This window comes from Papio anubis, chromosome 8 (genome assembly GCF_008728515.1).
Source record: "Papio anubis isolate 15944 chromosome 8, Panubis1.0, whole genome shotgun sequence".
Taxonomy (NCBI): domain Eukaryota; kingdom Metazoa; phylum Chordata; class Mammalia; order Primates; family Cercopithecidae; genus Papio; species Papio anubis.
Genome location: NC_044983.1, coordinates 127,453,179 through 127,468,203, shown reverse-complemented (window position 1 = coordinate 127,468,203; position 15,025 = coordinate 127,453,179). Strand labels below are relative to the sequence as shown.

At 42.7% G+C, this 15,025-nt stretch overlaps 1 protein-coding gene across 1 annotated transcript in view; it reads left to right on the top strand.

Annotated features, from left to right (window-relative positions):
- Positions 1-15,025, top strand: part of KCNQ3 (potassium voltage-gated channel subfamily Q member 3) — a 354,822-nt gene that overhangs the window by 314,318 nt on the left and 25,479 nt on the right. The window contains exon 9 of the mRNA XM_021942632.2: positions 6,565-6,591. Within this exon, the coding sequence (XP_021798324.2) occupies positions 6,565-6,591 (27 nt within the window). The remainder of the gene's footprint in view (positions 1-6,564; positions 6,592-15,025) is intronic.

Here is a 15,025-nt window from a genome sequence, read left to right as displayed (position 1 = left end):
CGAGGAGGGTGGATCACCTGAGGTCAGGAGTTCGATACCAGCCTGGCCAACATGGTGAAATCCTGTTTCTACTAAAAATGCAAAAATTAGCTGGGCGTGGTGGTGTGTGCCTGTAATCCCAGCTACTCAGGAGGCTGAGGCAGGAGAATTGCTTGAACCCAGGTGATGGAGGTTTCTGTGACCAGAGATTGTGCCACAGCACTCCAGCCTTGGTGACAGAGTGAGAGTGAGACCCTTTCTCAAAAAAAAAAAAAAAGAAAGAAAAAATAATCTGATTCCTATGCCACTCCTCAAGCTAATTAAGTCAGAATCCCAGGGCTGGGGCGCCAGCATCAGTATATTTGGTGCTCCCCCCCAGGTGATTCCTCTGTGCAGTCAGGGCTTCCCAGCTAGCCAGCATGGAGTGGCTGATAAGGAAAGGTCCAATCAATGTGTGAGCAGAATCAGTGGGTTGAGGAAGTGGGCAGCCCACACAATGAGCCACTCTGAAATATTGGATGCTCCTCCAACCTGGGCATGGCCTGCACCTAGAGACTACTCTGGACTCCAGGAAAGGAAATGCGGAAGAGGACAGCAGGAAGAGTCCTCTGGTCACCCAGAGATGCTGTTTCGTGTTCTCAGAGGTGGGAGATTGAACTAAAGATCTCAGAGAAAAATAAGAACCTTTTTCCATGGTTATGGAAAAGGGAGAGGGAAACTAATATGCATTGGATGTCCACTATGCTCTAAGCATTAGAGTTCAAATTTCATTTAATCCTCACAGTTACCCTATGAGATAAGTCAGAAGATTTAAGGTGCATCAGACTCAATGGGGATATTGTGCAAAGGTAGATCTGGCCTCCACTTTCAGCAATTCTGATGGAGGTGTGATGGTAAATGCATCCTAAACAGGAGCCCCTGGGGTGGGGCCGAGCCGGTGGCCCAGAGTCCATACCTGGAGCCAGGCTGAATGGTTTGTACTCCCAGGCTACTTTCAGAGAAGCTAGCAGAGTCAGGCTCTGACACCGAACCAGTGTCAACTACATCTGGAGGCCTTTTCGAAACCCATGGTCTCTTCACTACTTGAGCTTCTAGAACAGACTGCTTTTTTTTTGTTTTTCATACTGGGGGCCTGAGTTCAGATTGTTAAGTGTATGCATAGTGTGCTGGACTCCTAGAACCCTTGACTTGGAAAGAAACATAGATGGACAGTTAGCCTCATAGTTGGGGCTAGAACCTGCCTCAAAGCAAGTTTCTGTCATTGTGTCTACAGGTTCAGTGAACCCTCATATAACCCAATACTACTAGATAGGGGGCTCCCTCTGTGCCCAGCCACAACTCGTCTGCAGACGCACACATACACACACACGCACACACACACACACATACACACATTCATTATCCTCAATTAATCTTTCTACTCCCATCTCCAGATTATGGAAATAGAAGAGTTTTGCAACTCATTTTCCTGCATAAAACCTTCCAGTCAGTGACCATGATAAAGTAAAGAAAGTCCAAAACCTGACCATCACCTCCAGGACCCTAAAATATTGGGCCCCTGATCACCATCCCCATGCGCCTCCTATCTTACTTTCACTCCTCAAAAGGTTCTAGTGGCAGGTGCCACTTTCTATTCAGGGCACTCAGTCCACTAATATTTTTGATCCCTTGTATGTGTTATTCACTGGGACAACCATGGAAGGTCACGGGTGACTTGCCGAAGAATCTAACTTTGATCCTGAAGGCAATGAGAAGCTAGATGAGCCAGAGAATGACATCAGTAGATCCATTTTTCAGGAATATGATAGCAAAGAGTGTGGAGGATGGATCTATAGACTCAAGTCAAAGCAAGGAGATCAGCTAGCAAATATTGCAGGGTTCAGAGTAAGAGGAAATGAGGGCCTAGATCAAGGTAAAAGCAGTTAGAAGGCAGAGTAGAAGGAGGACCTGAAAGAGAACAGGCAAAAGGGACCCATGACTTGTGGGAGAGTTAGAGAGGTCAGAGGAAGCAAGTCTTCAATAAAAGACTGGGAAAGTTTGGGTATACTTACTTGTAACTAGACTTACTTGCTCAGACAGGGACTTACATGTTTCCATTTGATTCTACAATGCTATCTTTGTTATAATCATTGAGGATTTGGGATAGCATAAAGCAGAGTCTTCTTAGAATGGGCAGATGACTTCCCCATAAGAGACCACAGTGACCTTGAACTCAAACAAGAACACTTTGGATGCAGAACTAAGACAATTTCCATTTGGTATGCATCCCAAGGTGTTGGCAATGGGCCCATTCTTTTGGGTTGATGTATTATAAATAAGACATTGTTCTAGCTGTCAGAGACTTGGAGGAATACATTGTGCTGCAGACAGCTGCTGTGATATGAGAATGGTTTTTAAACTAAGAAAGTACATTTCTTTCTTTCTTTTTTCAAGGACAAAAGTATAATATCCCTAGAGAAATTCATTTAGCAACCATTCTGAAGCAAGGCAGTCCCTTGGGAAAAGAATGTCCCTGAATTCCAACCCACTCCGTATGTTAATGGCAAAGAAGTAGCTGACAACACATTGGTGTTTTCTCACCTACCTCCGAAAGGTTTTCTTGTCTTTTGTTTATGCTTGCTTTAATAGCAACTTTCTTGAGATACATTTCACAACCCGTAAGAGGATTTTACATACCATAAAAGGTACCCTTTTAAAGTGAACAGTTCGGTGGTTTTGAGTATATTCACAAATTGGGGTATCAATCACCACTATCTAGTTCTAGAACAATTTTATTATCCTAGGAAGAAATTCTGTCCCAATGAGCAGATACTCCTGGTTCCCTCTTCACCCCAGACCCTGCAATCACTATCTACTTTCTGTCTTTATTTCACCTATCCTGAACCTTTCATAGTTGAATGAAATCATATAATGTCTTTCTTTTATGCATAGTTTCTTTCACTTTGCATAATGTTTTCACGTTTCATTTATGTTGTAGTGTCTATCAGAACCTTACTCCTTTTTATAGCCAAATAATATTTGATTATATATACCACATTGTGTTTAATGATTCATCAGGTGTTGGAAATTTTGGTTGTTCCCACTTTTTGGCTTTTGTGAATAATGCTACTATGAACATTCACATACACGTTCTGTGGACATATGTTTTCAACTCTCTTGGGTATATGCCTAGGAGTAGGATTGGTAAGTCTATGTTTAACTTTCTGAGGAACTGCCAGACTGTTTTCCATAGTGGCTGCACCATTTTAGATTCCTGCCAAAGGTTTGGAAGGATGAAGTAGCGTAGCCCATCTGCAACATGATGCCATATCACAATTTTCAGCTTAGTGTAGTTCTTTGTTAATTTGCAAGTATCTATGTTTTGGGAGCTAGCAGTGATGGATGGTGGTGGTCCATTCTTATTTTTTTATACAAATTATAATTATAAACTCGTTGCTTTGGAATTGCAAAGAACTTCAAAGAGTTTCAAGCCCAAACCCAATTTTCTATGAGAAGAACCTGAGAGCCCCCAGAAGTTCAGGAACCCCCAAGAAGTTCAGGCCACATATCATATTGGGCATAACTAAGGGCAAACCCAGGTCTTCTGATCTGCTGACCAGTGGAGACTGAACGGACTTAAGGAAGATGCTGGGGTAGCAGTGATGGCAGATGATACATTCTTATATACAAGCAGGGATGAGGGAAGCTGTTAAAAATCAGACATTGCTTTTTATCAACAGAACACGTGCACTGTTTTATTCCTGGTAGGGAGAGTGGAATTATGTCTGATTTTTCATTTTCTACAGCTGTGCTGTTCAATATGGTAGCCACTAGCCTCATTGGCTAGTGAGAATTTGACAGTTACCAGTGCAATTGAGGAAGAGATTTTTTAATTTTATTGTAAATAACCCTCTGTGACTAATGACTACTCTATTGGACAGCACAGCCCTGGAATTGTTAGCTATGAGAACTGAAATGGAGATGAGAAGACTTTGCCCACGATGTAGAAAACACTTGACCAAGAACAGGTAGTTCATTGTGTAACCAGGACTTGTTCCTTTTATGACCAGGGTCAAGATTATTGGAGTGCTTAGAAATGGAGAAAGGGGATTATATGCACTAGTCATTTCTTATGGCCAAATAACATTGGATCTGCTTTCATACATACTATCTTATTTAAGCTTTAGGATGTCCTGGAAGGTAAGTAGAAGGGGTAACCATTTTTCATAACCCTGCTTTTATAGGTAAAGAATGAGAGAGTCAATGAGATTAATTAGCTTCCTTAATGTCACTCAGCTGATAAATGATGGAACAAAGATTGGAACCCAGGTCTTGTGCCAAAACCTATGTTTTTATTTTGCTTTGTATCTCTGGGAAGAAAATACTACTTAGGGAGAAAACTGGATAAAATGATGATGAAATGATACAAGGGTCATTTTGATAATAAGACCCATTCTTGAAGATTGTTGTTTGGATGGTCAAACTGAATAAAATGTGTGAGAGTAGTTGTCTTAGTCCCTAGCCCATAGTAAGTGTTTAGTCTGTGCTGATTGAATCTGGGCTGCAAGGGAGTATTGATGCTGAAGGGAAAAGGAAGCCCCTGAATTACTGCCCTGGGAAACCACTGTTAGCAACCATGATCTAGAACACTCTGGAATGTTGTTAAAACCCTTTTATTCATTTATTCCATTCATTTAGCATATATTTATTGATCATCCCTTATGTGAACTCTATTTGGTATTGGGGATCTAACGGTTAACTGGACAGGTCAACTGCTCTGGTCCTATCCTATCATAAGAGTAGTGAAGATAAGATAGGGATGTGCTCATGGGATGTTGTGACTTGGAGTTTACTGGGGCTTTGGCTGGATCAATCTCAGTGGAGCACTGGACACAGAAGCCAGATGACACAAACTAAAGGGTGATGAGGAAGTGAGCAAGTGGAGACAGTGATTATAGGTGACAGCTGGAGTGGGTGTGAGGCCAAAAATTTTTTCTTTGATGGAAAGGGTCTAGCAGAGAAGGATAAATGTGCATATGGGGGGAGGGGAAAGACTAGAGGTGAGAGAAGCAGAGATGGCCTGGTCTGTGGAGTATGGGCCTTCATTAAGAGCATGGGCCCTTCATCCACTGGCACAAAACAGAAGTTCAGTGGGTGGCCAGATGGTGAGACCATGGGTAGATCTCAGTGAGAGGGCAGTCAAGGTCATCAGCTGGGAGGAAGGTGTAGAAGTGAGAGAAGTCTGATAGTAGAGCAGGAAGCATGAAATACTCATCATGGAGAGTGAAAGAGGAATGGACAGTGTAATCCTTTACACTTTCTCCGTATCATACCTTCTCTTCCAATATGCCCTTCAGCTGCCCCCTTACCCTTTCCTTCCCCTTACTATCTTTCCTACTTCTCCTGGCCTCAGAGACCTAGAACATCCTAGATAGTCACAGCTTTCTGTATCCACCTGCTTTGTGATCAACTAACTCATCACTTTGTTGTGCTCTTGGGGAAATGGGCCCAGAGAATGTGTGACCAGCCCAAGGCCACACTGTAACCAGATGCTGAGCTGACCCTCAAAGCAGAAATTCTTAACTCTCCAACTGGCCCTTTTACTTCTCTGCCATGATTCTCTTGTTCTGTCTCCATCCCTCCCACCTGTGGATCCCCATGTTAGGCCAGTCACTCTTTCAACATTAATGAGCACTCTCATGTGCTGGGCTGCAGAGGTCTCATATTTTAGACAAGAAAAATAAAAATAAAAAAAAAAACAGACTACATGTAATTCTAGTGTGATGTGATCCACGTGATAACGACAGAGTACCATTCCATTTGTGAGGGGATTTTCTCTGTCTAGACCTTGGACAATTGAATAAGAACCTTCAGGAGGGCCCCTCCGGGTGGACATAAAGGATGAGTAGGACTGTTCCAGGCAGGGAAAAGAAGAAGGGAGTTCCAGGCAGAAGGAGAGCCTGAGAAAAGGCTTGGAGTCATGAATATGTGTAAAGCACGGCTGGTGCACCTCCCAGCTAGGAGTGAGGGTTCCAGAGCCAGATCACATGGGTTTGGATCCTGACTTTGCTGTCTCCTAACTGTGAGCCCTTGAGCAATTCATTTAACCCCTCTGTGCCTCAATTTTCTCCTCAGGGAAATGGGATGATAATAGTACTTCATAGGGTTGTTATGAGGATTAATTGAGTTAAGACAGTGTTTGCTATGATGACACTGGTGGTGATAGAGTTATGTTGGGTGTGTGACTGCTACATTATGACATTCCTGGTTTCTTGATCTGTCCCCACTACCAAACAAATTTTCCGAGCTCAACATGAGAGCTGGGGCAGAGTAAGTGCTCAGCAACCATTTTCTGGATGAATAAATGAATGAATGAGTGGCTGAAAAGAGCCCTGAAAACCTCAGAGCCAATGGGAGTAACATGGGCTGGGGTCTGGCTGGGTAAACCTACCTCCTTCGTTGGTTCCCTCCACACTGACCATCCTGTCCTAGAGCTCATCTCTGCTCCATCATCTTCAGAGGGAAGCTTTGCAGCAATCTTTCAAGGAAGAATACAGCTGTTTCACGTAATTTATGCTTTATTTTTTCTCCCTCTCCTCTTTCCAGGAAAGAACAGCTGGAGGCAGCATCCAGGTAAGTTTCTGATTATGAATTCCCTTCTTCCCATCTTTGTGTCAAGACAGAGCATCCTGCTCCATATGGTGTAGGGCCCCATGGGTGGTCATGCTGGTCCCAAGATGGAGTTTTTGGGGTCACATGGTTGCTGACCACCATAGTCCTCTGCCTGGTTTCCTTGTGGTTGATCTGAGGGCAACTTAATAGGAATCATGGCCGCAGCCTCTTATTGAGGGTCTGGGTTCTGTGTCAGGAGTTCTGCATATGTTATCTCATTTGGTCTTCACAACCACAACGTAAGATAGGCCCTAATATCGTCCTTTGTGGATGAGGAGACTGTGGCTCAGAGAGGTTGGGTTGAGATTGAGTGGCAAGACCAAAATTCAAAGTCAGGTCCGAATATTAAGACCATGTTATTTGCATGATATATCACTTCATCTGCTTCTTGGGCTAACAGATGGTAAGTGAATCAAGACTGTAATTCATGATCCTCATGACTGTGGAGGTTTCTCAGTAAACCACATCATCTATATGCCTATATGACATGTAGAAGCCATTTTTAAACTATTATTATTGACAAATCACTTGTGAGTCCTCACAATCAATCTCCTGGACACTAAGTCCAAACGCTCTCCTTCTAGTGCTGGCAGAATCTGGCCAGAGGAGGTGAGAGGACCCGGGACTACCTTACAGGGGAGCCACTTGAGAACAATGGCCTTTGGGAGGCCAAGTCAAATTCTCCCAAGTGTTTCCATGAAGCCCCATCCACACAAAATCCCACTTGGAAGAGGCAATTACTGATGGTGTCAGTTCTGTTTCCTTTGGGTGTGTTTTCAAATGGATTATGTGGTTCTTGCCTGGACCCACTTTGGACTGTAAGGGCCTTTAAGCAGATTGTAAAGGAGGGTTAGGTGAATGACAGTAATGGTGTTGGGACATTCACTAGAGAATCTGCAGCAGCTCATGGCTCCTAGAGACAGAGTGAAAGGACACCACAGAGATCTCTGCAGATATTTCTATGGAAACCAAGGTCCCTGGAGAGGACAGGCTCATCCCACATCACACAGCCCATAAGCACCGGGAGTAGATGATCAAGGTCTCAAGATTCCCAACAGGGTGTTCTTTGCTTTCCTTCTTTCATGACCAACAGGGTTTTAAATCGTGCAGATTTTGACACTGCAAGTGAATTATTAAATCTACCTTTAGGGCCTTTTCTATACAGACATGAACAAAATTCATTGAAATATGCATGCAAATATCACAGTGCCCTGGATTCAGCACTTCTGGTTTAATTAGGACTCAGATAGATGCATTTTGAGGCTTTCTTGGGGATGCCTCTCTAGAAGAGGGGCTTCTGATATCTTGTCATCAACTTGTTCATGTCCCTTTCAAGAAATCCCCACTCTGCTAAGAGCACAGAGGGAAAATCTATCCCATGATTTCTCCGAGTCAGAGTTGTTGGGTGTTTGGTGGCTCACCCTCCTCAGAGAAGAAGACCTAAGTCATTATGTAAGTCACTCAGTCTCCTTCATCCAGGGTTGGGACAGAGTCAGGTTGGCTGATGCGTTAGCAGGTAAGATGCCAGGTGTGATTATAGCTGCATAGCCTAGAGGTGGAAATGAGATCTGGAAACGGGATGCAAGAATTGTCAACAGAGGAATCAATTCCTTTACCCAGGAGGCAGGGAACCAGGTGACTACAGAATGTCAGGAATGTACGTGTACATTAGAGTCACACTTGCTTGTGTGCATTTTCCACCTTACAATAGCTTCTTCAACAGGCTGACAGCTACCTGGTGTTCCAGCCTTCCTTTATTCATATTTCTTTTTCTTTTTATTTTATTTTATTTTATTTTTTTTTGAGACAAAGTCTCGCTCTGTTGCCCAGGCTAGAGTGCAGTGGCACAATCTCAGCTCACTGAAACCTCTGCCTCTTGGGTTCAAGTGATTCTCCTGTCTCCGCCTCCCAAGTAGCTGGGATTACAGGTGAGCACCACGACACCTGGCTAATTTTTGTATTTTTTTTTTTAGTAGAGACCGGGTTTCACCATGTTGGCCAAGCTAGTCTTGAACTCCTAACCTCAGGTGATCCGCGCATCTTGGCCTTCCATAGTGCTGGGATTACAGGCATGAGCCACCGTGCCCAGCCCCTTTATTCATATTTCTAAATAGAGTCAGATTTGGAATTCACCTTATTGCTTCCTTCTAGCATAGGTAGCCCATACCCTTGTTTATTTGTCAGCCTGATGAAAGGATTATATTCTCTGTAATTTAACATGCTGGTGCTATACTGGGGATAAGAAAAATGACTTTCCAGTTAGGTTATTGGAAAGAGCTCAAGTCCATATTTAGTTGTAAAGCTATGACTTTATAAGGGCTGCCTTGAATGTTTTGATTTACTTGGACTTGTTTGTAGAACATAAGCCCAGCTGAATTCTTACAATGACTGGGAGGTTGGCTTTGATAATTTTATGCAAAACATTTTACATATGTCATCTTATTTGGTTCTCATGAAAGTGAAGGCAGCTGACACCCTCCCATCCCTTCTCACCTAGTTTAAATGCCCAACTCATGATGCCCTGAGGTAGGACTCAGAACTTCCCTAATAAAGCATATATACTTTATAACATTGGGCCCCTAGTAAGCTCACAGTAGAAGTTGGCTCTCTTCCTTTTGATTAACCTTAGAATCAGATATCGTGAGAAGGAAGCATAAAATTATCAAAGCCAACCTCCCACTCATTGTAAGAATTCAACTGAGCTTTTATTCCTCAAATCCTCATAAATCAAAACAGTCAAGACAGCCCTCATAAGTGACAGCTTTATAACCAACTATGGGCTTGATTTAAAAAGTTATTATATATCTCATTTAGAAGTTATTATATATCTATACAAATAAACTGATTTAAAAGTTATATATCTATGCAAATATAATGAAGTTCTTACTTTATATATGACATAAATATGATACATATTTACATATACACCTGTTAAATCATCTCTTCCTCTCTAGACCATGAGCTCCACAAGGCTAATACTCTGCCTGAAATGTAAGATGTACCCCACAAGTATTTGCTGAGTGACTATAAAAGATGACCTAAGTCAAGGATGAATTGTACCTCTATTTTACTTATGAGGAAACTGATCTCAAGCATTTACGTAACTTACATCTAAGTCAAACATAGAAGATGGGCCTTGCAGATGCACGGGGAGTCCATGAGCCTTCCTCCGCATCAGCTGGACTCTGCCTGCAGCACAGGTGGCTGTTATGCCCTTGTTATCCATGTGTGCAGAATGAGCTCGGCTAATACAATGGACGCATGATCTCAACTCTTGTCTTCCCTCGGCCAGAAGGTCTTATCTCACATCTTATATAGCCCTCTCCTTCACTTCTTTTTGGAGCCTACCTAATGTCACCTCCCAAGAGAGATTTTTCCTGACCCTCTGCCCATGCCCCTGCCTCTATCCCCATGATCCTACGATGATTGCCTGTTATATATATATTAAGTCAGTTGCCTCCCAGGGGCTAAGCTCTGTCTGTTTTATTCACTGTATTATCTCCTACACCTGACACATTGCCTGGAACAGAGCCTGACACATGGTTGGCTTTTAGTAGATATTAACTTTGTGAGATAGTGAATGGATGAATGGATAGATGGATGGATGGATGAATGGATGGATGGATGGATGGATGGACTCATTATTCTATAAGTGTCATAGTGTTTCACCCAACTTAAACTGAGGGAGGTGTACTGGTTCACATAGCCAGCCATCAGAGAGGGTGAGAACCCCTAAGAAACAAGGAATGGGACCCCAGGATTTTCTTTCTTCATCTCTTATCTCTGTTTCTCTTTTTGTGACAATTTTACTCTCTCAGTCGACTTTCTCCATATTGGTGAAGCAGTGGATACTAACAGTTCTAAAATCACATATATTTCCTCTGTCCTCTGTCCATCTACCCTTCACGCAATACCAGTTATTAAAATCCCAGAGAAGCACTCAGATTGACCCAGTCTGGGTCATATATTCACACCCTGGACAACCTCTACCCCTTGAAGAGTAAAAGCTGCTACTGCCTAAGCTCTGGACCAGATTTCCACCTGTTAGAGTGGGTGGGTGCTGGTATAAGATACTATGCTTAGCAGCCCCCATTAGGGTCACATGTCTGAAGTGGGATACTCAGTTCTTGAAAAGAATAGGGCCCTTTTTTCTCAAAGAATGAGCGATGAAACATCAAGCAGACAAAACACGATAATTGTTCATTACAGGCATAAATTCTACCTGTAAGTTTTCAAGTTCCTAATAATAATATTGCATTAAAAAACATGAACAGTTAACCATATTAAGACTGGCATTTTGTGTTAGGTCCATCATTTTGAACAGCAGTAATAACTATTCAGTAGACATGCAACAGTGCTGATAATTAAAGACATCTTTTTGATAGAAACTAGCATTTTTTAGATTCTCAAAATAGATAACTGTGTTGACAGCAGTTGCTTGCCTGAGCCCAGTGGTTCACTCTGTATTTTCTACCAATTCAGTCTGAACAGCAGCCTTCAGGAATCTTCTCCTCTGTATTCATATTTGCAGAGGGAAAAAAAATCTGTCCCAGGTACCATCTTTCTCTCTATGTGATAATTGTGTCTTTCCCATTACAGAGTGGTCAAATTTAGTAGAGAATCATTCTTTGGATCAAATAATCCAACAGTAACTTACAAAGAATGCTGACTGCTTCCCTGGCATAGTTGTAAGCACATCTCATCTTCATAACCACCCTAAGAGATAGGTACTATTTTTAATCCCCATTTTATAGTTGAGAAACTGAGGTCAGATAGATAAGTGACTTGCAGAAGGTCACAAAGCTAGAAAGTAGCAAGAGCAAGACTTGGATCCAGTTGGTCTAGCTCTGTAGTCCATGGTTCTTCCCACTGTGCTCCTCCTTCCAGTTATTGGGAACAGTTATCTAGTCAGTCACAGAAGGTGTCCCTTTGGCTCGTTTTGTTCTCTTCTACCCTTCATTGGCCCACATAGGTGAGGTCCCTGCCACAGGAGGAGGCTATAGAGGCAAGAAAAGGTACAGAGCCAGGGTCATCTGTGGAGTGAAAGAGCATTTAGTTAGATTCTATAATTGACACTTTGCCTTCTCCCTGTGACATCAGCCACATGAAATTTATCTCACGGAGTCATGAACAATGTTGGCAATCAAACACCTTCCATGCTCCAGAATCAATGACTACTGAAGGTAAACATGAATTTAGAACTCAATCAATCCAATCCCCTAATTTTACTGATGAGGAAATTGTTAACCAGAGCAAAACAAAAGGCTTGAACACAATGCCGTAGCTATTAGTATTTTCTCCTGCTATCCAGACCCTGCAATATTATCCCAGAATGCAGAGTAACTGAAATGCAGAGGTGAGATTTGGACCAATTTTATTTAACCTCAGAGGGATCCCAGATAGGTGCTGAAGGCTTAGTCTCAATTTTCCTCTTGGGATAGTGGGGTGTGGGGGGCCATGCATAATACCCCTTCCCCTCTGAATTGTGAATCAATTAAGAAATATACCTAGAAGTCAAAGTATTAAAACATAGGTTATCAAAGACCACATGTTCTCACTCATAAGTGGGAGGTAAACAATGAAAACACATGGACACAGGGAGGGGAACGTCACACACTGGGGCCTGTTGGTGGATGGGGGACAAGGGGCAGAAGAGCATTAGGACAAATACCTAATGCATGTGGGGCTTAAAACATAGATGGTGGGTTGATAGGTGCAGCAAACCACCATGGCACATGTATACCTATGGAACAAACCTGCATGTTCTGCACATGTATCCCAGAACTAAAGTGAAACAAATAAAAATAAAAATAAAATAAAATAAAACAAAACACAGGTTACATTTTCTGGATAAAGCAAGATTGGCTCTAGGGGCAACACTTCTCACCAAGTGTGTCCTTGGAAACAGCACAGGGACAGAGCAGACACTCTCCCAGGCAGCCACTGGGCACTGAGAGCTAGAGAGAGAAAGACCATATCTGAACACTGACATTTAATACAGAACTCTCCCAATCAAAGAACATGGGCGAATGGCTATTGCACACACCATAACCCAGTTGGATACTTCACCTCCTTCCATGGAGAGAAGCTAGTAGAGCTATCAGCTTCTTCCCAATTCTTTTGAGAGTATAGACATTCCATTTTTATGACTTCAAAAATAGGGAAAAGATGGTCCCCCATATGGTTCATGTGGTCTTCTCTCTACCTATAAGCATGGTATCCCTTAGCACCCAAGAATATGCCTCAGCTCCCTGACTTGGCTTCATCAGTCTAAAAGCAGAACTTTTCACTTAGTACATTCACCAAGCCGTCATTTGCTATTCGATTTCTACAGCAGCCATAACAAATTGCCACAAAATGGGTTAACTTAGAACAACAGAAATTTATTCTTTCACAGTTCTGGAAGCTAGAGGCCTGCCCATGCTCCCTCCAAAGGCTCTAGACCAGGGTCCTTTCTTGCTTCTTCCTAGTTTCAGGTAGTTCATGGTGATCCTTGGACTTTTAGACCCATTCCTCCAATCTCTGCCTCCCACTTTACATGGCTTTCTTCCCTCTGAGTGTGTCTGTGTCCCAAATCTCCCTCTCATTTATCTTATAAAGGCAACAGTCATTGGATTAAAGGCCCACCCTAATTCAGCATGCCCTCATCTTTACTTGATTACATCAGCAAAGACCCTATTTCCAAATAAGGTCACGTTCCCAAGTATTGGGTTAGCAATAGAGCGTGTTTGTGCGGGGCGGCACACTTTAACCCTCTATGTTTGCCAAAAACAAGTGTGGTAGGTTGCACATGGTGGGAACCTGTCTCAGCAGATCCAGGATACATGACTTTGAGATAGATATTTATGAGAGATTTGGATTTTATTATCCCCCTACACCAATGGAGATACTAGGGATTAGCAAGGTGAAACAGTTCACACAGGGGCTGGGATTTGAACCTGTGTCTGCCTGGATCCCTCCAGATCTATGGTCATTTCTTCTTTTTAACTAGGGACTAAAAATAACCAGGCAGTAGAATTAGGAGGTAGTCATAGCCGTAGGGACTGAGGACACAGTCCAGAGTTAGACTACTAGACTTCAAAACCTGGCTTCCCTTGTAATTAGCTGTGTGCTCTTGGCAACTTATGCAACCTCTCTGTGTCTCCATGTTCTTACCTGTGAAGTGGAGATCATAATAATGCTGACCACATGGGCTGGCTCAATCACACCTATCATACCTTGAAGACAGCTCAGCCAGTAGTAAATGCTCACTAGAGATCAGTGCTGATCAACCGGTGTGTTATTCAGACAAGAGATTTAGGTAAATTGAGAAAACATTTCTTACGAGACCAGAAGAAAATATGTCGCTCTCCACATTCACATCAGTATCATTGGAGTACCAGTTGCAAATGTCCTGGAATCATCCTCATAGATCCGCAGACTCACTGGGTTAGAAGGAACCAAACAGGCCCTTGAGTTCAGCAGAACTAATTTTGCATTCCTTTTTAACTGAGATAACCCAATTAACACATCAGAGTTATTTCAAAATCATGATGCTGTTCCTTCCAATCGAGTGGTCAGTCTAATCACAATCCTGCTTCCCCCTTGCCTTATCTGTCCTTCCCCTTCCCCAGGATAGTCAGCCTTTTGGGAATCACCTGCCACCTGGGCCCAAGGTCCCTTATCTCTAGAAGTCAGAGATTGAGCTAGGTGATTTCCAAGCTACTTCCGGTCCTTTGTTCTATGAGTTTCCAGCCACAGTAGTAAAATTGGAACCATGCTGTTTTGCCACGTTAGACACTGCAAGTTACAGATTACTTTTAATAATGTTGGCTATGTGATTCTGGGCACATTACAAACCTCACTGTGCTTCAGTTTCTTCATCTATATGATGGTTATAATAAGGGTACCTATCTCCTAGGGCTGTGGTAAGGATTGTGTGCTTAGAATAGATCCTGGCCCATGGTAAGTATTATTTAAAGATTTGCTTTTATTATCATTGTTATCCTGATTTGCACCCATATTTCCAGGTTTTCTTGGCCTGGGGTTATTTCCATATGCTGTAGAGCTAGTTTAGGAGTCAGATCAACCTAGATTTGAATCCTGGCTTTGCAACACTTTTCTCCTTGCTTCCATCCATCCTTTCTTCATTCTATCCTCTGCCTTCCCTAACCTAAACACTGAGCATTAAGAGCTCTGCTTTTTGTCAGCCCTGAAGATTCTTGGGGAATTGTAACTCCTATTCTAATGGGAAAGGCCCTCACAATCTGATGGGGGGAGCAGATGTGTCAGCCGAAAAGAACAATGTAGTGTCGGGAGTGCTGGTAGGGAGAGACACAGGGGCAGGAGAAACAGGCACAAAAGAAGGAAACTCTACCTCTACCAGAAACAAGAGAACAAGGAAGAATCCACTGAA